At 43.1% G+C, this 23,021-nt stretch overlaps 1 protein-coding gene across 1 annotated transcript in view; it reads right to left on the bottom strand.

The window, feature by feature from the left end:
* The window catches only part of LOC138259451 (estrogen-related receptor gamma-like), a 139,345-nt gene that overhangs the window by 24,299 nt on the left and 92,025 nt on the right, over nucleotides 1-23,021 (bottom strand). The window contains exons 4-6 of the mRNA XM_069207202.1: nucleotides 20,624-20,743; nucleotides 16,173-16,334; nucleotides 3,832-4,101 (exon numbers count right to left, since the gene is read on the bottom strand). Of these exons, the coding sequence (XP_069063303.1) occupies nucleotides 3,832-4,101; nucleotides 16,173-16,334; nucleotides 20,624-20,743 (552 nt within the window). The remainder of the gene's footprint in view (nucleotides 1-3,831; nucleotides 4,102-16,172; nucleotides 16,335-20,623; nucleotides 20,744-23,021) is intronic.

Below are 23,021 nucleotides of genomic sequence, written 5' to 3' on the forward strand. Positions count from 1 at the left end.
TCAGCTTGCCCGGCTCTCATCGCGGCCTGTCAATATGACAAAGGCATTCACGTGCGGGGTCAGTGACAGCTGTCAATAGCCACTGAGACTCATTTAGCTCCCAAAAGCTTCCCTGCCGTTTCCTTTCTCTTGCATAGAAAAGAGAAAGAGGGGAGAAAATATAAGAAGACCGGATACAATGCCCTTCTAAAGGTCAAACTCCTTCTTGGTTGGGTTGGGGATTTACCTAAGGTGATAGGGTGAGGAATGGGTTGCACAATCGCTATGTTGCTGCTGGTTCTGGGACATCACTTTGACAATCTGGAGATTCCGCTCTTTGCTATACGGCCAAGTATCCCAAATTTGGAATCATAACCAACAAGCATTTGCACTGCAATGGGTCTCGCATTTGCTCGAGTTAGAGCTATTAGCATTGTAAACTCCTAACCGGACTTTTCTTGCCACATAAATTGAAAATTAAAAGTAATACAGTTTCACATAAGCAAGCAGATTTAAAGTGCCTTGCCATGAGCGTGAAGGAGACACACAAAAGGAAAGAGAAGTTTGCTCGCAGTCAAAGTGTCCGCAAAAGTGCAATTAGCCATGTAACAGAGTCGACGGCCAATTTGGTAACCAAGCCGCCCCAAGGAGGGACAAACTTAAAGCATTTACCAATGATAAGAAAGGATTTTTGAAGGGCAAGCCCACAAACGAGTGATAGTGTTAGGCATGCGGTGGGCGTGGTTAAAAGCCCAGATACATACCAACATGTTGGAAAAGCAGCGCATGCGTGCTGCTATGCTCGACCTAAAAAGGAGCTCACAGGCCACAACCTGTCATATCACATGTCAATTTCCTTATCACAGGTTGCATCAAGTTAGTTTGTGCATTCTCTGTTAACCTAAACGCTCACTTTTATGAAGAGAGGGTTGCAAATCCCTTCATTTCGCATATGTTTATGGAGTGGTTTGTTAAACTGTCCTTAAGCTCGGCAAGTCATGTTAACCACTACACTGGAAATTCAAGAGCAATTTTCTCCGTTTTGTGGTGATCTGGTTGGTCACTTTTCATTTCTGGAACTTGGCAAATCCATTTTGCATAAGTTATTTTTTCCTTTGTCATCACGATTTGAGGACACATTTTACTCTGCTATGCTCAGGATTGATAATATTGTTAAACGTTTTCCATTTTTCAGAAAACTTGGATCAGTTATTTTCTCCATCTGCCCAAGAATAAAGGTATTATCCTTTTCCAAAATTATCTGCCATTCAATGGCTCGTTTTCTTCTTCTAGTGCAGATTTCTAGTGTTTGTTTCCCATTCGAGGTTACTGTCTTCATTTCATTGAAGAATTGTGGTCACTGTCTCTACTTTTGTATGATTTGGTTGGTCAGGTTCTCTAATGTGGGTGTTTGATCTATAACACTGAGGGTTTAGAGACACGTTTCTTAGTTGGAAATCTTGGAGTGAAATTGTCTTCATGTTGCTGACTCAAACACACACAGCACAGACACAGCATGGCCAGGCAAGCTTCCTTAACAAACCAAACCAGGAGAGATGGAAATAGAGATGTGGGGTGCAACTAGAGAGAGTGTAAAGCAGAGAGAAAGTTGAGCTAGAGTGAGGTGGTATAGAGGTATAGATGTGAAGGTACAGGCAGAGAATTGTAGGAAGAAATACAAGCCTGTGAGAGAGGTACAGAGAAATGGGGTAGAGAGAGGTGTGTTGGAAGAGAGGAGACGTAATCAGCCTTGAAATAGACAGGGTTTATGTACATGTGGTTGAAACAACAGGTAGAGAGGATGAGGTAGAAGAAGTCCGTTGAAGTAAGGAGGAAGACATAAGACAGAAAAATGTTTTTTTAGTTTGTCACTAAATGCCTGTGAGCATGGGGCTTAGGGTTGGGGAGGCTGGCATGCACACTAACTCTCTGTAAAGCGAATACCCAGCTGCCAAAAATATTTGTTTCTTAAGGTTTTAAGCACACCATGTTTCCTAAGGGACTTCTAACTGCTCCAGGGCCTTTTCCAGGCACAGCACAGGAACACTGCTGGTAAACCAACACAAGGCAGGAAAGATCACCAGGGCTGGCGAATAGATCCAGAGAGAAGAAATGTGGTGGAGAAGCAGAGACATTTATTTCGCTTGTATCCTTGCAGTAGCTGAAAAACGTTGCAAATTAGCACACCAGTAGTGTTAATAGTGCTGCTGTGTTGCTAACAGTCACCGTCTACATGGCACAACAGCCTTAAAGTGTTAACTTCTTCTGCTATAAAGACACTATGTGAGAGAGGTTAGCGCTCTAGTTCTTTCAGCTGGCGGAGGATCAATAAAGCTGTATCTACTCGCAAAGCCCATCCGACAAAAGCTGCAGTGCCTGCCATCCCAACAGGCCAATGCCTAAGATAAATCACTATGCTGTGTTTTTACCAAGGTATGCTGCAAAGAGAGGCAGTGTTGCAGGAAGTGTTTTTACCCTGGTGTAGGCCAGCTTGCCCAGTCAGCCCTCGTCATCCCTCACTGGTACTGTTTGGATACATTTCATTATAGCGGCTCTGAGTAAGGGTGAACAATGTACCCACCCCAGAGGCAAGCGTACGGATTACTCTAGTTAGTAGACTTAAACCCGGATTAAGAGTGGCCTGTCATTTCCTATTCAGCTGGTAATCCACATTTCTCAGGGGCATGCTTGCCACAACCAGGAAATACCAATACCTTTTCTAATGGCAGTTCTTGTTGCTGGAACATCGATGAAGGGTATTTTTACACCTTCTGATGAGTGTAGAAGAGATAAATGTTTTTGAGAAAGTCCTTGCTGGTAGTCCAGACTTGACATGTTTCTTTTGTATGTGGAAAACAGTAACATTGTAGTAAAGTAATTAGGGCACTGCTAGGCAGTCCAGTGTAATGCTTTTCATTTTTTGTAGCTTCTGAGGCACTGCTTTGTACTGCTATTTGAGTAGAATGACCAGGTTTAGGTGAAGTGCAAGGGATAGATGCCAATTGTCTATGTTCTAGGTTTAGCAACTTTGATGTAACTTAGGGGCTAATTTCGACTTTGGCAGGGAGGGTACTTTGATGCAATTCCAACAGAGTGCCTTGTCCACCAAACTGAAGGTCCTCCGACCTGATTCACTCACGGGGGGACCTTAAGTATGTCAGCAACAGAGAGTACTCCATCTCGGTTGCTCACATACTCAGTTGGTTTGGCCATTAGACCTCAACATCTGTTTTAGAGTGGGTGTTCAAATGGCTAGTTTTTACGCTTACTCACCATCAGGTAAAACTTGGCAGTAAGGGGCAGTGAAAACTATAAAATAACCCACATACCATGGGATAAATCTCTCACTGTGTGGAGGCCATTAGATTTGGTATTTTCAAAAATAAAATCCACCTTTGTAATTTTGTTTTGAAAATGCAAAAACTTGTTAAAAGTTTGACGGACAAAACCGTCAGCCAAACTTTTAATGCCAAGACAGGAACCATTGTGGTGACGGCTTCTGTCAATGTTAAGAGATGCCAACTGGGCCGGCAGACATCTTTAAGTTCGGGGTATGACTGCTCTGTTAAGGTGATGAGGTATTTTATTCTATCGTCCTGACAGAGTAAATAATATACTCCAAAGTCTAAAGTAGACACTAGACCACACTGCCTTTATTAATTCCTGCTCTTGTATTGCCCTTGTGAATACTTTTACCATGCTCAGACCCATAAGCCTTGTTCATGCTCAATAACATTTTCTGGTATTATGAAAATAAATGCTTTACCCTCTCATTTCTAGTTAAGGAAGCAATTCTGCAACACTTTCACCATAAGCGCACAGTGTCCTTGAACCCACAGCAAGCTCCCTTACCAGAGTTTGCCAGGGCCATGGCTTTGAGGACGACAAACTCTTCTTTGTCTAGTTTCATCTTCCGGTACTTTCTGAGGAGCTGCTGGAGGACTGTGTAGAGGTGCAACAACCCTGAACTGCGGCACTGCTCGCGGCTCAGCAAGAAGTTCTCAGCGATCGCCAGGTCTTCGTTCAGGGCCAATGACCGAAAGACGACGCCAAGAATGAGGACTTCCATCCAGGCGCTCTGCAACAGTGACATTTGATCGGCCAAGGAGAGGATGGAGAACCCTGAAGGAGAAAACAAGGTGATTCTCAGTGGAAAATGAGTTAAATTGGCCAGCACAGCTAGGATCTGGATTGAAAACCACCACTAGGTGGCAAGCTGTTCAACCAAGGTGCAAACATAAATAAACTGAATAATCTGACTTTAGCAAGCTGGTGCAATAGCTACGTTTTTTTATTTGCAAAATCATGCCACAATAATAAATAGAAGAAAAAATATTCTGCCACCTAAATATGGCAGCTATAAACTTGAAATAAAATTGTAAATGAAAAAAATAAAATTTTAGAGCATTTTAATGCAGATGTTTCGGATATTTCCGAGCAGGCAAGTGTACTTAAAACAGGCACAGAAATCATTTTGAGTTATAATGCACATCACATCAAAGGAAAATATGTTTAAAGGTAATACTGGCTTTGAATTACTGTAAAATGAAGACAAAGTTTAATCGCACAGTAATAACAAAATAAAAAGCAATACATCTTGGACATAAAAAAACAATTTGTAATGTATTGTCCCACTAGTCCTTGCACTGAAGTGCAATTCTTTTTTAGCAGACGTGCCTATGTGACCAAGTGAAATACCATCGCTCAAAGAGAAAGACAACCAATTCCTTTAGTGGGCTGACACACTGCCCCAATGCTGTGGGAGGTGAAAGCAAAATGTGAGTTCAAGTTGAACAGTCCAAAGGATAATGAGGGTTAACCTCACACTCCTCTATGCATGTATACATACAGGTATTTTTTTGGTTTGCACAAGGCAGACAAGACAACTAAAGCTGTCTTTAGGCTGGCAACATGATAAACTTAGGGGGTTAAACCTGGGGGAAGCTCACTGCAAAACCAGACCTTCTTTGGAGAAAAATGATCATCTTGCCATCTCATTTATTCGCATTGTCAATAATACTTCAGGGGCATTTGTTAACCACTTAGGTGCCCATTATGAGTGATCTAGGTGTTTAGCTGGAATTAAAGGCTGGGTGGAATTAACCCCAAAGCAGGGTTTTTGAGATATTCATGAAGGATTCGCTATTTTCATACTAATTTCTGCACATTTTACTCCATTTTACTGCAGATTTCAACCTTGTTATTTCACCTCCTTTCATGAAATAAAAGGCCCTCATTACATGCTGGGGAGAAGGTACTCTGATGGGCCCAGTAACTGGATCACATGTTTTGCAAGAACCCTGCAGGTCCAGTGTTTTTCACCGTTCAAGCAGACCAATTCCCTGGTGTAATACTAGGCACAAACGTGAGAATCGGTGTAGGTGAAGGGTCCCAGTCAAGGATGTGGTCGTTTTTGTGAAAACACTGGATCCTACACTTTATTCCCCAAAACGTGTATTGATGTATATTTCTGCAGGAGCCTGCAGTGTTGGCACTTCTAAGAGGATCTGACTCGACTGTTTGCCCGCTCACTCCTGATGTGCCCTGCAGTGTCTAGTGGAAAAACTCAGGATCTGAACTGTCCCCATATTGTCTGCAATTCTAGTGAACTTGTAACTTAAATTACAGGCCCTTTGGGGATTAACCTGGTAATCGTATTGGCCACAGGTATACTGCGTTAGATAAATTAAAGTCCACAAATGCTATAGGATGCTGTCACGGTGACTGGATGATGTGGGTGATGTCATCAATGACATCATCAATTATATAATTTGAGATGTCAGGAGTGATGTCATTTAACATGTTGTGAGAGAGGTAATATGAGAGATCACAAGGACTGCAAAGCAAGGCGTTAAAATGTGGTTAACTCAGTAAACTATAACTTATGAATTTCCGTGTTTTTTTTGTTTTTAAACATTAGTTTTTATTATATTAGAACACCTAACTATGATGTCATGTTAACCTTTGTTTTTTCAAACAATCTATCTATCTAAGTGCAATCACATGTTTCTTTCACCTACACTACCACCAATTTTTACGGGGTGCCCTTTTCCTTTCCGGCTTGCAAATAGATTTACTCCTGCCTTTATCTGACGTGCTTATTAGGCCCTCTTAGGAGGAATTTAATCTGGGTTTGACAACTGTAATTTTGAAAATATTTGTAAAGGCATTACTGTGTGCCTGACTGCTTTGGGGGAAAGCTTGCACTCAATACAGTAGGTCTGAGTCGGTTATAATGACAAGCCACTCGTAAAAGTTATACTAGATGCCGTAGTTCTGATCAGTTTTTATCAACTTTACAATAAAGGCAAAAGGTCTTGTTTATTTATTATGAAACACATAGGTTAAAGTCAATAAGCCTTTAACGGTTGTTTGCTATTGTACTGTGTTTAGCCTACAGCCGTGTATTTTGCTCCACGATAACTCACAGATTACCTTGTATGTAAGGATTTTGGTGTTGATTGTCCCCTTTGACAAACTGGATGGCAGGCGCGGCCCATCCTTTAGGGCAGACGGGCCATGCCCCTCCACCTTTTGCCCCTCATGAAGAGTGCTAGTCAGGTTGAACAAAGGTCAGCCTGACAGACACTCTTCATGTTCAGGTCAGGCAGCCAGGAGAAGACATGCGTTATTTGCACAAACTCCTGGCTGCCTGAGCTGAACTTTGCTGGGCTGAAGCGGTCACAGCTCCTGTAGGCGTGACATCCTCAGCTCAGCAAAGGTGCCTTGAGGCCCTCCCTCGGGTGACGAGGGAAGCGTCACCCATTGGCTTCGACCTGGGCGCTTCCGGTTTATGCCCTGAAGCGCCCAGGGTGAGTGTCAATCAGTGACACCTCGTCACAGAGTGGGGTGGGGTGGGGTCAGCAGTCTCACTGACCCCATCTCACTCTGTGACATAGTTGGGATTGCTGCCTTCCCTCATTGGCTCACCTAAGGTCAGCCAATGATGTAAGGCAGCAGTCCCAACCCTCCTGGGACCTCCGAGGCTGAAGGTAAGTGTGTGTGTTTGTGTGTGATCTTATTTAATGAATGCTTGGTGCGTGCGTGCACGTTTGAATGTTGAGTGTTTTTAATGGATGTGAGTGCGTGCGTGCATGCGTGTGTGTGTGTGTGAAAGTGTGAGTATGCTTCCCGTCCGCCCCTCTGCCTCCTAAAACTGCCGGGCGTCACAGCCGGATGGGGTAAAAGATTTGCACTGTAATAATTCTTGGTTGAATCTCTGGGAGGTCTGACATACCTATTTGTTTCCCATGATCAATTAATAAAAACATTAACAATACATAATATGTACATAGGAGATATGTTGCAGATATTGGAAATAAAAAAAATGAAAGGGAAAGAAATCATATGAGAAAAAATGCTGTCACTCAGACAGCAACAGAGTGGATGCAATGGAGTCAATGTCTGAAGAACTCTGCTTGCATCCACGATAACATTCAACATGGTGCAATGGGTTAGGCTCTTCACATACTCAGGTCCTGACTTGGAACCCAAAGCAGTCCTGGCAAATGTTTTCAGACCAGCCCCCATAGGGCGCATAGCGAGCGAGCCTGACCACTACCATGAGGCTTGCAGAGTTCCCCCCAACACAAAAAAAAATGATTAAAAAATGACAAAAACACTTCATTGTACAACACATTTTTCATTGCATATTCAATTGTATTAGTTTTTAAAGCATAGTAAATGATAACCTTACAGTGCACTAGGATACAACACTCTTTATTAGGGTTCTTGTATGATTCCCTCGCCACCACACTTTAACTGTGCCTCTCATCTCTCCACAGTCCCTCACTCACATGTATTTCATTTGTTTTATAGATGCCCTATTACCAGTGAAGGCTGTTGGAGCACACATCACACACCAGTGTAGGGTGTTGTTACATTTTACATAACACACACCAGCGTAAAGTGTTGGAGCACCTTACTTTATACACACATACAAAGACAATGAAACATATGTGTGTAACTCAGTGTATAGAAAATGATGACAAATGGAACCACAAAGTGTAGGATTCACGTCATCCATACTGGTAGGCATTTTTCTAGAGTGCTTGGTCCGGGAAGCTTAAACTCAGGATTCAGAACGTTACACAGTGGTTAGCATTGACTTTACTAATAACAATGTATTTCTACCCAAACAAACCCTTTTTAGCAAGATAGGATAATCAAAGGCTGGGGAAAAAACATAACTTTCTAACCTGTACTATGCAGTTTGCATGCAGCTCTTTGATGGCAGTTCATAGCTCAGTGTGCTAGATTATGATTGTAACTAATGAACTGCACTGTTCTGTGATCTGCATAGTACACGTTCTTTGTAGCAGACATATTTACCCTCTGCACTACCTTAGGTGAGTAAAAACAGCCACTAAACAAAATCCTGATCTCTTTCCAGCAGATACATTGATCACCACAGTTATCTTGGCACTTTTATTGTTGCCTGAACACTGTTTGATATACGAGTAACTCTGCAGTGCTTTTAAAACTTGTGCGCTACTACAAAACCAGCCCCCAGGAACAAAAGCATGCCCCACGCTTCCAGCCTATTAGGGAAATGCCTGCTACGGCCAGTCTGACCTTGCACATATTGGCTATAGTGCCCCAGGCGCTGTGGCATTTTTTCTGATCATGTGCACATTCACTTGAAAATGAGTGCACTTCAGTTTCAGAACTGCTAAGCCAGTTCCTCAGCTTTATATTTTTCCTCTCATTTCTTTCCTTCTCATTTTTTTTATTTACATTATTATCAGGGCATAGTACAGCCAGACAGTGTTAACAGGCTGCATGATTGCCGTTCTTTTAATCTTCAGTGCACCACATCCCATGAGGCCACAGCCTCTAGATCATCTCACCATCATGGAACGATATTGTCCACAGTTTTGCTGGCATTCCAATATGACCAACACATTGGTTCCAAGCATGGTGGTCATGTTGAAACATTAAAAGAACAAAACACCGAGTGTAAAAATACCACTGCAAGATGTCCACCTTCTGCTATGTTTAATTTTATTTGTTATTGCAAGTATATGCCTGCCCGGTTTAGGTCCATGCATGTTTTATTTTTCAACTTTTATTCTTGTAATTTATCTTATATATGTTCTTGGGTTTGTGTGTGAATGACATGTTTTTGGGTTTGTGTGAATTTACTGTGGTTCTTTGAGTGGTTGAATGCAAGAATGAATCAGTTGTTGGGTGAATGGACGCAATGGGTGCTAACATGAGTGACAGAGTTCAAGCATGATGTCTTATTAAGTGCTTAAACCCATCATTGGCTGAGAAGGCACTCTCATTTAAAAGCGATACCTACTGCCACTGCCAACACTTATTTCATTTTTAGGCTGCATTCCACCATACAGTGCAGCTGTCTGGTTTGTCAAAGACATCTTGGCAACATTCAGAAAGTTGACCTAGGAATGCATTCTACCCATTGATTGCCATTGGCTTTGTGGTTATTAACTCACATTTTCTTGCTTTCCATTTGCTGGCTTTAGTTGCTTTAGGCTTGACAGTTTGCAATACTGTAAGGAGTGTAGGCCCTGGGAAGGCAGTATACATCATGTTTCCATAAGCCAATCAGAGGGAACAGGCCTTGCTTAACACATGTATGCGGTTAGATGTGGTGGGCATCGAAACTTTCTCTGGAGGAACGGGACTTATTTTTCAGCAGACTTTTTCAAGAGCAGGAGAAAGAAAGGCGGAAACGTGAGAAGGGGAGGAGGATAACAGCAAAATAGTGACAAGGGACAGAAAGCCGGGTTGAAAAAGAACCTGCTAGAGGGAGATAAAGCGGGAGGAAGTGTGGGGTGACAAGGAAATCGCATGAATGGAATCCAAATTAGGCCGCCTTTGTTTTCGACAGCGCAGGTAGTCGCCTCCTCAAAAATATATACTTTGGGGCTCAGGACTTAATTGTTGTACAAATTAAGCAGTGGAGGCTTCTTTCGGAAAACCTCGGTGCCATTTTTCAACCAATCCCTCTCTAGGGGCCATACCAGCCCCCACCCGCTGACGACTCCCACAGTGAAGTCGAGAAAAGACGAAAAGAGAAAGCTCAGCGTCTGTCAACTTTTCAATTCACAAACCTTTATGCCGCAGCATTTGCCAGCCGCGGGCTCGTCTGATTATCTGCTCACGAAGGTAAAGGGCGGTAATTGTTTTATTGAGTGGTCTTTTTTTGGGCCCTAATTGAGAATTATTGGAGATTCCTATCGGGCGGCAGACCGTGCGCCCGTCCTTTGAGGGTCCCGCGGTTGGGGGGTTTCTTCGAGCACATGCAGCGCAAGAATGCCGAAGTGACCCTTGATAACGGTGATTGCAAGATGGTAATCACCGCGCCTTCTGTGGGGCTGTCAATGGGCGCCACACCGGGCTGCGATGAGCAGATACCGCCATCAGGGGGCAGCCTGATTGGGTTTATTCAAACTACTGCTTTAATTGGAAAGAAGAGGTGCGGTTGGAGGTCTTTGGGAAAGGTCAGGGCGCTGTCCGCGATGGACAGGGCCTTTTTGGGCCACGACTGAGTGACAGGTAATAGGAACAACCAGAAAAGGGACAGAGGGGAAGTAAAGGAAGCGAGAGAAGGAGGCAGCCCGAGAAGAAAAGGGACGAGGGGAAGGAAGGCGGAGAGAAAAGAAGCAACGACGTGTAAGGATGGAGAATGGGGGTGAGAGTGGTAACGGGCATGCAGCTTAGGTATAAAAAGGACGAGGCGGGGAGGAAAGAGTAGAGAATGCAAAAAAGAGGGAATTAAATAGAGGTGCCCAGAGGAGAATGTGGTAGATGCCGCGGGAAAAATGGAAAACATGAGTGGTGGACAGAGAATAGATGAGAACAAGAGATGAAGATGAAAGACTGAGGACATCAAAGGGATGAAATGGGGGGTTGCGGGTATGAGTATGAAGGAAGGTAAAAGATAAACTTTTAAAACAATAAGGGAGAGAAGAAGAGAGGAGAGGGGATAAGAGGCAGCAGGGACAGGTGGGGAGGAGAGAGCGGGTGTAGAGAGAAGCGAAGCACGGGAGTGGCGAGTAGAGGAAGGCACTACCTACAAATAGTACCAGCGACGTCCTACAAGGTCAAGTGCCATTAAACTCATGACGCATTCTCCTCCCTAAAACAGTTTGATCGTTTCCTGTCTAAATCATTCAAGGCTCACCGATGCCCAAGTCGTGCATGTGCATTCATCTAAACACCCTGCACGGCCAACTCTTGGCAAATCATACGAGTTTCACCCTTGCAAAAGTTATGTTGCGTTGAACAACAGCCCGATTTATGAAGTGTTCATCCCTGTAAAAAAAATAAAAAATCATGCAGGGCCCACCTTTGCCCAAATAATAAGGGGGGGGGGGGGGCGGAGGGGGGAATGCACTAAGGTTCATGCTGGGACCTGTAAAAATCAAGATGGTTGAACAATACGGAGAGACCTCAACCCCGTAGGCACCTGCATATATATTCCTGCAGACAGTTGGGCCCAGATTTACAAATGTGTCTCACAACGTAATGGTGAACCCATAGTTACTGAGCAGCGTTGTGTGAGAGAGAGAGAGCAGGAAACACCAACTCTGCTAAAATATGGCACTATGGCACAATCAGGCTGCCTAGCGCGCACACACACATTTGCACCATAGTGCAAAGGCGTCTGTGTCAATTCTAGTATAGCTTTTTTACTGGAATGGTACTATTCCAGTTCAATATACTAAGCTTAGACTAACTTTAAAACTTTTTCCACTTCCAATGTGTGCTGTACAGAGCACAACACACAAGCAAAGTGGGAAGTTAGAGAAATAAATGCATTTCTCATTTTTAACACTTACTTCAAAGTAGCCTTTTTTTGGTGCAAATCCCTGTCTACTATTGTAAGAAGACAGGGCGTTGTATTTAAAACCATGGAAGATTGCATGAGAATGCCCAAGTACTATCCATGAAACACCCCCTTGACGCAGAGTAATACAGAGTAATGCAACTTTGCATTACTGTGACAACTTTCCACTGAAAAACACATTTTGCACTTGAACATACATTTTTAAAAAATGTGCAGGTTTACATCACTTTTGTGACACAAACCCAGCTCAAAATGTTTGTAAATGCGGGCCAAGGTTTGAAAATATCAAAGGAATCGAGAATGGAGAATCAATGTTCCTGTACCAGGAAGTACACAGTCATGGGAATGGGCAATTCCGTGTTGTGGAAGTACTGTCCCTTTTTATGACTGTCTGTGAGACATAGGCACTGGACAACTGGAATTATGCGAATCTGTGGCGTTTTTCGCATAGTTATGGATTTAATGAATTTGCCACATAACCCTTAATCGGCGACATACTTCGCAGATTTTAACAATAAAAACAAGTTATTTCTAGCTCAAAGTTAGTAAAAAAGCAGCAACATGTTTTGCCACACAGCGGAAGGACCTTCGCAAAGGTTGACTGGTCATCTTTCCAAAGCTTACTGCTGTTTTGGGGTGTTAAAGTGGTACTACCGAGGTGAAACCGTCCTAAGGCTGTGTTAACATGGCTAAAAAACGGACAATATTGAAATAGCACTGCCACAAAATGTGCCCCCATCACGCCACATAATTTGCCTTTGCCGCATTACACCACATAATTTGCCTTTTCTTGCTGCATAATTTAGTCAACTTTGCTGCTTAATCTGGCCCTCTCCAGCCGCATAAATCAAGTGGCTCTCGGCATAGAGAACATTATGGGCTTCTGGCCGATTCCCTTCTGTTATTCCCTTTTTTGGCGTTTTTTTCACCCAGGTACTTCGCCTGCTTTGCACAAACGAAATGTTCAACCGAAAAACTTGTAAAATGCGGAATTCCGGCAGCACAAGCGAAAATGAAGATCCGTTCCTAAAGGGGGTACTTTCCTTGCTTCAGTAGTTCGCATCATTCTCTCTGCGTCAGTACTTGGACGTTCCCTGCTGTGGTTAGCTCTCTCTGTAGAGCTGGACACCTGTCTGAGGGAGCCCATCTACGTCACCACGGAGACAGCTTTCTGCGGTTCAATTCCTGTCAGCACCTGGATCGTTGTCCGCGCAGTCCCAGCAAGGACTTAATTATAATATTCATTAATAGGCTGCACAACGTCCGCACCTTGACAAATCCCGGTGGTACCTAAACCGTTGTCCTCACTCGTCCAGCTCCGATCGCGTAACCATATGGAAAGCTCCATGCGGGGACAAACTGCCGGTCAGCACCTGGACAGCTACAAATGCAGTGACAACTCCCTGAGGGACGATGGACAGCTCCCTGCAGAGACTTAGGGCCATATGTACGAAAGCTTTTTCCCATAGACACAGAATGTGTAAAATCCTTTCGTACATCTGGCCCTTAATGAATGCCGCACTAGGCTTTTGCAAATGTTGATTATGCTTGCGAAATTTGCTTATTTCGCAAAATACAGCAAATTTCACTTTTGCAAAAATTCTATTTTTTTTTAACTTAACTGTGGGGTGCAGGTTCGAGCACAGACTGCCTTGCGGCAGACATTTTCTACTTGAATTGGCCCATCTGAGAGTATCTCAAAAAACGTTTGAACACGAGATTTGAACTTGATTGTAATTTTCATGTGCTATGCATCAGTGACTTTTGCGAAATTTCACATCATTTTGCACGTCTTTCGTGGCATTAAAAAAGAAATCGCAATTTTCTACAGGACTAGTAGGCTCCAGGGCAGACACGAGCAGACCCAAATTCAATGTCATCATTTGGCCGGGTGGTGCCACCATGTCACCCTCTGGGCAGAGCTCCACAGTGACCAACTCTGCCAGAACTGGGACAAGCCTCACAGAGTGACCAACAAACTGTCAGCTCTTGGTAGCCTCCTGTCCACAGCATGCCTGTCAACACCTCTACTACTAGATCTAGGTGAAAACAAACATTGGTAAAATCATAAAAGGGGAAAACATAGGTCAAAAATATAACTTCAGAAATAGTTTTACGTTCTTAAATCTAGCCATAGTCACATGTCTACCATCTGCCTCGAGTGGCATAATAGGCAAATAACAATGCAGTTGAATGCAGTTGCAGGTAATTACCAGTGCTGAGAAAAAATCAACGATTCCACCCATTAGCGCCTGGATACCCTTGGGGATGAGAAGCAGCACTCCACAAATCCACCTTATGTTACACATTACATTACATCACCTTCTGTTTCCCCCATACTCACTTCCAAGTCACTGGAGTACTGGGCCAATATGCTTATTGGGGAGCAAGTGCTTAGTAGTGGATTTAGGTGATATTAATATTTGGTAGCTCGATTGGCAGTCAGTATTTTTGCAGTCTATATTTTCAGATGCCATTACCAAGAACCACACTTCCTTTGATCACTGGGCAAAAACCACAAACAAAACAGCTTAGATCCAGTAGATTCTGCTTGAACTGAGATTGTGACAAGGGTCTCAGAAGCTGGACTGCTCACTGGAATCCACAAGGTAAATGTAATTACTCATTATGGGGGCGGAGTCTGTAGTGCATGCAAGAGCTTCTTTACTGAGGCTGGTTACAGGTTTAAATAGGATGTCGGCCCACCAGGAGCTGGGTAACCGCTCTGCCTCGTCGCACGTGATCTCTCCCACACAGACACAGGAGACATGCCCAGCATTACACACTGACCACTCACAGCACTCAACTGGCATATCAGTATTCCAGAAGGCTGAGCCGTAGCCACATATGCTAGGCTATGATGTTACATTAAACCCTTTACATAACACATGTAATTGTAAAGCACACATTCACCAATTGGGGCATCTTTTCGTTGAATAACTGATGTTCATTGTACCCTAACTCAATGGTACTCATTCTATTGATTGCAGAAGGATGGAAAGCTGAGTGATCCCACAGGGATTTGAGCCTGTGACCATGATGTCAAACACCGATTCCTTGGATGGATGTATAAGTCACTGAGCCACCAAGCTTGATAGCTCCCTACCTTCGTAGACCACAAGGAGTTGCCTCTGAGGCAGACCAAACAGTTTCTTATATTTAGAAAGGTGCTTAGGACACCTTTTTTGCACAAACTAGATTGTCAATGCTCTCTTTCCTGGATAAGGAGGTTCTTCAATACCTAGGAACTATTAGGTAGCTGCTCTATAAAAGAATAAATTATGGCATAAAGGAACAGAGAAAATAAATGTTGATCCACTTTACAAAGGTGAAATATGGGACTAAGGGCCTGATATAGAGTTTGGCAAATGGGTTAAACCGTCACAAACGTGACGTATATTCCGTCCGCCATATTATGATGTCCGTAGGGTATAGTGGAATTGTAATACGGGGGATGGGATATCCGTCATGTTTGTGACGGAGTAACCCCATCCACCATACTCTAAATCAGGCCCATAGTTTGAAACAAAATTAAATTCGCTCCATTACTATTAGCAAAAACTGTAATAATATATCAAAATCAGTTTACTTTTAGCCCACATTTTACTTCATCCCTGATTAACAGGAGCACATACATGAATAGTTTAGGAAAGATATGGACCACTTTTACCTGTCCTGGCACCATTAGACAGTGTAACCACAAGCCCAATGTGGAGGGTTTGGCTGTGTTTTTTGTGTGGGTGTTTAAGGAGAGCTTTCGATGGAAGGAGAATGCACCACAGTGCTCACTGCTGGTTTCGTTAAAGCACCAGAGGAATATACCTGACATGGATGTAGGCTTATTGTTTTACAAGGTGCAACAGCTTCCCCTGACATTTACCATTCATTCCAGTTGCATTCACTTGGTGTTCTCTTGCTAGCAGTCATGGTGTTGTATACTTATCAACAAAACTACATTAAGCAGGTGCCACCCTTATTCTGGTTCTATTAACCCACCAGACAAACAAAATGTCTTTCCAGACATAAATGGGGTTACCAGCTTTTCAAACCTATAGCACTCATCAAAAGGTGTTCATTCTCCAACCACCTTAAGAGAGCACTATCTTAAACCCCAGACTTCACTTACATTTTTGCGTTTAGAGCTTTACAGATACATGTTGCCAGTGCTGGACTGGCCTGGTGGCAGGCTGGCACTGAGAAGGGTCAGTTTAAAAGAGCAATCTGTAGACTATTGTATTGGTCCTGTCATGGCCCAGGGTTTACAAAAAAAGCCCACACACTGACTCTTTCAAGTTGGCCCATCTGGCAATGTCAAACTGCCCAACAAGGCAGTCCAACGCTGTGTTTTGACTTTGGTTAAAGCATGTCACCATACCTGGGATGTGCTTGGCCCAGCCAATGATGAGCAGCAGCTCACGGTTGATGAGCTCACAAACAGTGGTCAGTGTCCGTACGTCGTTCTCTGGCACTCCAGGGTCTGAAGTTGCGTAGATCTTCCCAGGTTCCACCAGTAGCAGATGGGACACCACTTTGTTGACTGAGAAGAAAACACAAATCAAAGTTTAGCACATGCTTCTAGAAATATTTTATGTTCCCTGTACTTTCACTAGATCACTCTCTCGCTCCCTCCATCACACCTCTCTCCTTTCTCTCTCCCTCTCTCTCTCTGTCTTTATGATGTGAGACGCTCTAGGTGGCGTATCTCTCTGCTTAAGTAGATGCTGTCTCTGACTTCCCCATTGCTCATTCTACAGAAGGATGATTCTGGATATGTTCCCTCTGTCTCCTGGACTGTTTATAGGCTGTGCTCTCTTAGGGACTATTTATGGATGTCTCTCCAACAAAAGTCACAAGGGCACTATATTTAGGCTGTTTCTCGTTAAGAGGCGGCTTTTATTCTTCCATTCTCTCCAGCAGGGGGCCTGTCTTTAGGCTGCGCTCATTTAGAAGCTGTTTAATGAAGTTTCTTTCTCTGTCCCTGATGCTGGGGCTGTCTCTAAATCTGCTAAATTATAGGAGCTTTACTCCTTTTTTCACTAACGTAGACCTGTTTCTTAACTGTGCTGGCACTCCTGCCTCTCTCTGTCTAAAAAGCTTATCTGCTCCCTCACTTCAGCTCTGACGGTCTCAAAAATCTTGTCATTAAGGAAGATTCACCATTAAAGGCCTTCCCTTGCAGAAAAGGTTGTCACTGAACTCGTACTGAGTCACTATACAGTGGAAATATAACTGCTTTCAAAATGGCACTGCTGAAAACTTGTAAACCCTGGGATGGGGAGATGCCAGAGGGGTTGGGGGAATGATAGAATGAGATGGGGGTGAGGACACAATCTCGACCCACATAGGGGCCTATACAAAACCGCATATCGTAGTATGTCTAGTAGTACAACGGTAGTACTAATAACATATTACTAAATGCTATTCAGATGCGTTGTCTTTGCCCCCACTTCCACTATTTTGTATGTTTGGAGACCTTCACACAAATAAGTATATGTTTTAGAAGTAAATGTGGGAGTGATGTTGGGAGTGGCTGGAAAAAAGGGAATATCCACAACAAAATGGGAAACGTTTTGGGAGGGGTGAGAACAGGTTAAGGTAGGGATAGTGAGGGGGTTAGAAACGGACAGACAACCACCCATAACATTCAACATACAAAAAAATGTATTTCTGAAAAACTTTAATACGCTTTTATAATTTTCCCTAAACTTTACCACAGGGAGATCCCTGCACTGAATACGGAGGTCTCTCCTGAGTGTGCGGAATATAAAAATGTAAAATACGTTTTTCTAAAGTCACTAATAGAAGTAACTTCACGGTGGTATTTGAGGTTTCTACTTAGTCCACCGACTGATACAGTGGGATGTGAACATGTAAGTCTACACTTCTGAGTAACTTTACAATTGGAAATGGTGAATGACCAAAAGTAATAAAGTTACTGTAAAATGTGTTACTTTGCACATGTAGGCTTACTCACATGTAAAGTTATCATTGTGAACAGGTACCTTTTATTTGTTAGCCTATTGCTCCTTCTGCATTAGCAACCATTTAGTAATGTAGTAAAATGCATATACTTTGAAGACTTTTTGATTTTTTAAATTCTTTTTACAACTTTCCCCCCCCCCGACATTTTTACCAGTAAGGCTTATTTCTACTTTTATACCGCAAGCTGGAATTCCTGTTGGCTCTTTTTCCTATCACTGGAAATTATTGAAAGGCTCCTTTTCCCGCACTTTGGGAAATAATTGAAAGCTTATCTGTGTGCCAATCTATTAAAAGATTTTGTAGAATTAGATTTTAAAATGTTGGTATTCTCTGTGTTCTATTTTCTTCTATAGAATTTAGCTGTTTTCGTAATTTGAATGTATACAGCCCAATGTATAATGAAGTGAATGTGGAATTCCATAGGTAATTCCTCATTTCTAAGGGAAAACGCAGGGTTCCAACTTCAATCCGTGGCAATTGTCCCTCTAGTATTAGTAACTGTGTAGGTGGGTGGAGTTTTTAGGTATGTTACCGGGGACTACAAAACAAAATGTGTCCTTTAACAGGTAGCAGTTCTTCTCTGACACTGCTCTCTGGCTGTTTGTCAACAGAGCGAGCCTCGGCACTAACACTATTATAGGGGTAGCTAAGTATCACTGAGACACACCCACGCACATGCACACACACCACACACACACACACACACTTTCCTGCATTACCAGAGCATCGGTGGGATCCACACTTCCCCGAAGGACTCACATGGCAGTTTTTTTTTGTTGAAATTCTGCACAGTTTCACAGAAATGTATAACAATGTACAAAACGCGATTCATCAGTATCTAAAGTGACGATTATATGTGAGTGCCTACCTCAAGTACAAAAGTCACTCAAGGACCCGGCCTCAGACTGCTTAGAGCAGAACATGTTTGACTGGTGTGGTTTTGCTGTTCCAATATGGCATTTCTTGTGCAATCCTGTATCCCACAGGATGTCATTATGCAAAATCAAATTATGTGAAATACACAACAGCAAATTTCACTGGCGTTAGTACAATTTTGCGTAGGCCACTGGAAAGAAGACGAGCACGTTTGCATGTGAATTTAAGAATGAAGGTTTTTTTAAAAGTATTCGTCACATGTGTTCCAAGGGTCTAACTTCCATTGATGCAGCAGGTGCAGTGGCACTGAGGCCCTGAGCCATAAGGGGCCCTTTAAAGTGTTATATTTGCTGCATTTTACTTCCCCACTAGCAGAAAAAGGGGCAATTTTCCTTGTTTGCACCAGGGCCTAAAACATCCCTGCTACACTACTGATGTCTGCACAATGAAACATGTCCGAGTTAAGGCTCTCTATTGAAGACCAACGATAACGCCATTTTGAATTGAAGGTTAAACACACATTAATGGGAAAGATCCGGAACAATGCGTCCGGAACCAAGCCTGTGTTGTTCACGCAAGCGGAATGACACTTGCCTGAACAGCGCCGGCCTTTTTCTCTGCCTTAACCACGCATGTGCTGAACAACGCACAGGTGTGGTTAAGGCAGAGAAAAAGGAAGATCCATCAGGAGAGGACGCGGTCAGGTAAGTGGGGCTGGGGCAGGGTTGGGGGTAGTTTTTAGCTGTGGGGGCAGGGGTGAAGGGGTTGAGGTGGTTAAGTTATTGTATTTTTTTTAAGGGGCGGGGTTAGGGGGTCGGTACTATGGTTTTTAGTGCGGGGTCGGGTTATTTTGTTTTTAGGGGTGGGGTCAGGTAATTTTGTATTTAGGGTGGGTGGGGGGGTCGGGTTTTTAGGGGTGGGGGTCGGGGTAATTTTGTATTTAGGGCGGGTGGGGGGCTGGGTTTTTAGGTGCGGGGTGGGGGTCAGGGTAATTTTGTGTTGGGGGTTAAGGTAATTATGTTTTTAGAGTGGGTGGGGTGAGTTTTTACGGGTGGGGTTAGGGTACTTTTGTATTTAGGGCAGGTGGAGGTCGGGTTTTTAGGGGCGGGGTAATTTTTTATTTAGGACGGGTGGGTTATTAGTGGTGGGAGTGGAGGGGGGTCAGGGTAATTTTGTATTTAGGGCGAGGGTGGGTTTTTAGGGGAGGGGGTCGGGGTAATTTTGTATTCAGGGCAGGTGAGGGGGTCGGGTATTTAGGGGTGGGGTGGGTGGTTGGGGTAATTTTGTATTCAGGGCAGGTGAGGGGGTCAGGTTTTTAGGGGTGGGGTGGGTGGTTGGGGTAATTTTGTATTCAGGGCAGGTGGGGGTCGGGTTTTTAGGGGTGGGGGTTGGGGTAATTTTGTATTTAGGGTGGGTGGGGGCGGGTTATTAGGGGTGGGGGTCGGGGTAATTTTGTATTTAGGTAGGGGGCGGGTTTGTAGGGTTGGGGGTCAGGGTAATTTTTAATTTAGGGCGGGTGGGGGTTGGGTTTTTAGGGGCGGGGTTGGGTTAATTTTGTATTCAGGGTAGGCAGGGCAGGTTTTTAGGGGTGGGGCGGGGGGTCAGGGTAATTTTGTTTTTAGGGGTTGGGTTGTTTTATTTTTGGGGTGGGGTCGGTTTTAGGGCTCAAGGTGGGTGGGGATATCGGGGTAGTTTTTAAGGGTGATGGTGTCAGAATACTTCTGTTTTTAGGTTGGTGGTGGCATACGAACAACCATGCATGCCGTTTCCACACATGCCTTTACTAGGCATGCCTTTAAATGAAAAATCGCTGTAGAGGCATGCATGGTAAAGGCATGCGTGGAAACAACGCAGTCATTGTTCTGACCGCGTTGTTCAGGCATGTGTGGTTGCTGTATGCGTGGTTCCATCATACAACCCACATTAATGCATGTGATGTCACCCATCCTCCATTACAGCTTCACTTACTTGGCTTTTTTACTGGCAGGGTGTGGTGGGCGCTCAGGAAGGAGCAGGTGCCTGAGTTGTCCAAATCCAATGGCCTCCGGTACTTTTGTCGGCCTCCACGGACACGGTCCAGTCGTACACCTGAAGATAACAGAAATCAGGATATACCCACTACCAAACACCTGTAAAAACATCTACCACTTGGAGAATATTTCATTTGTAAAAATTATAGTGCAGGGGCGCTAAAGCCCATATTTATACTTTTTGTGTGCCGCATTTGTGTCACTTTTTGATGCAAAAGCGGTGCAAACGTACAAAATATAATTGTATTTTGTAAGCTTGCGCCACTTTTGCGTCAGAAAAAGATGCAAATATGGTGCAAAAAAAGTATAAATATGGGCCTAAGTTTTTCTGATCAACTCGCTGTAGATACTTCCAAAGGCAGTGTTACCAAATGCCGAGACTGCCTCATCGCGATTCTACCTCATGCCTCTTTCTTCCACAACCCTAGACGCACTATCTTTTTATCTCACTCTTAGTGCTTTTTCCCATCCCAGCTTTTTCCTTGGTCACTTTTTACTATTTCTTTCCCTGCCTTTATCTTGCTGTGATGATGAAAAATAAATCTTGGTCACCGAAAATGAGTGCTGGAGCCCACCACCTGCAACTGCCAGCCCTGGCAAAAATTAAGGACTGTGTGGGAATATCATGAAGAGATGGTTGGTACCTCCGCAAAGATGTCAGCCCAGGCAGAGTAAATCACGCGGGAAACAATCAACCACCCCCTAGTTGGCACAGTTCGCAATAATTGGCAGCCTTCTTTTTATGACTTGAACTGAATACAGGAAACTTGCATTTTCTGCTCTCAAACTACGCTGGCTGTGGGAAGATCGTGCTATGGGCCAACCTGGGGGCTCTTTTCTTCAATGTTTAATGAACTAATGTAATTAAGCAAATACTCGCAAAGGGCCTTCTCTGCGCCGTGATAAAAGCTCTTGTGGAAAGTCCCTTTTCTCGTCTTTGACATTTTTGCATTTGCATTTTAATTAGAAGCGGGTACTTAATTAAGGGATACAGAGAGACTAATTTGTTTAATCATAAGATCATCTCTGTGGTACAAATTGGCGTGAGTACTAAATTCACTGAACAACAGTTTTTAAATTATTGACTCTTCCAGATAATAAATAATAAATATCTGGTAGCCACTGAACTAAAGAACATACACAACAGCACCTGAAGGAGGACTGTTTGCGACCACCTCGCATCTAAGGGCTAGATGTACGAACAGTAGTAATAGCAATTACCAAATAGCGTTTTTTTGCAAACCATTATATAGTAATCACTATTACTAGTGTACAAAAGGTTTATCAAGCCCTGATTTCCAAAACAGTGATACCTAGTGGGTCGAAAATAGGCCTGCCTCATGAATATTATTGAGGTAGTTCGCAATTTGTGACCCACTAGGATTCGCTGCCATCAAAATCATGGTGCTTGGTGGCCTGCCAGGGTCAGCAGCCCACCATATTTGTGATTACTTTTAAATAAAGCAATATATATATATATATATATATATATATATATATATATATATATATATACTAAAAGCAGTCCATTTTCCTTAAAGGATAAAGGGATACGTTTAAAAATAAAAATGAAATGTCTCATTTTTATTTATTAACCATTCTCAAAAGGAAAGAAGTCCCAAGGATAATTTGCGAATGGGTTAACACCAACTTTCAGTTGTTGGTAAAGTACGAATGTTTCAAGACCGCATTTTGGTCACATATCATTGTTACTTACCATTCAGATTCCCTATTTGGAAGAGACGCCCTGAACAAGTCCCTTTCAAATAGCGATTCTGTTTGTGTTAGCAAACCCAAATTACGATTCGGTAACAAGTTAGGAAATCACAATTTGAAGTTTGTATGTTACAAAAGGCATTTTTGCGCTTGCAAACATTCCAATTATGCAAATGGGCCGTTTGCAACAGCAAAAATGCTTGTACAGCTAGCCCAAAGTGCTTTTGAATTTGAAGCTTCCTTCTGCAGGTATCAGATCAGGATTACCTGCTGATCGTCCTGTAATTTTTATTGAATTGATAATTCCATGTTTTTATATTTTCTTTGAGATTGTATATGTTTCTTTTTTCATTACTTATATTTAAAGATGTACTAAATTTTGTTAATTTGTTTTCATAAAACGACCCTTCGACTTTGGGTCCTCTTAATTGTTTAAATAAATAAATACAAAGTATACTGGCTCGTATAACCTTCAGAAGGCCACATATACTACACGCCCCACAAGGGTTATAGTGTGAACTGAAAGGGGTTTGAAGCAGGGTCCCCCATTTCTGATGATAGCACCGCTTAAAAATATGCATTTGTGCTAAGTCTGTGAGACAATCTGTTCTACACAATGG

This window comes from Pleurodeles waltl, chromosome 9 (genome assembly GCF_031143425.1).
Source record: "Pleurodeles waltl isolate 20211129_DDA chromosome 9, aPleWal1.hap1.20221129, whole genome shotgun sequence".
Taxonomy (NCBI): Eukaryota; Metazoa; Chordata; class Amphibia; order Caudata; family Salamandridae; genus Pleurodeles; species Pleurodeles waltl.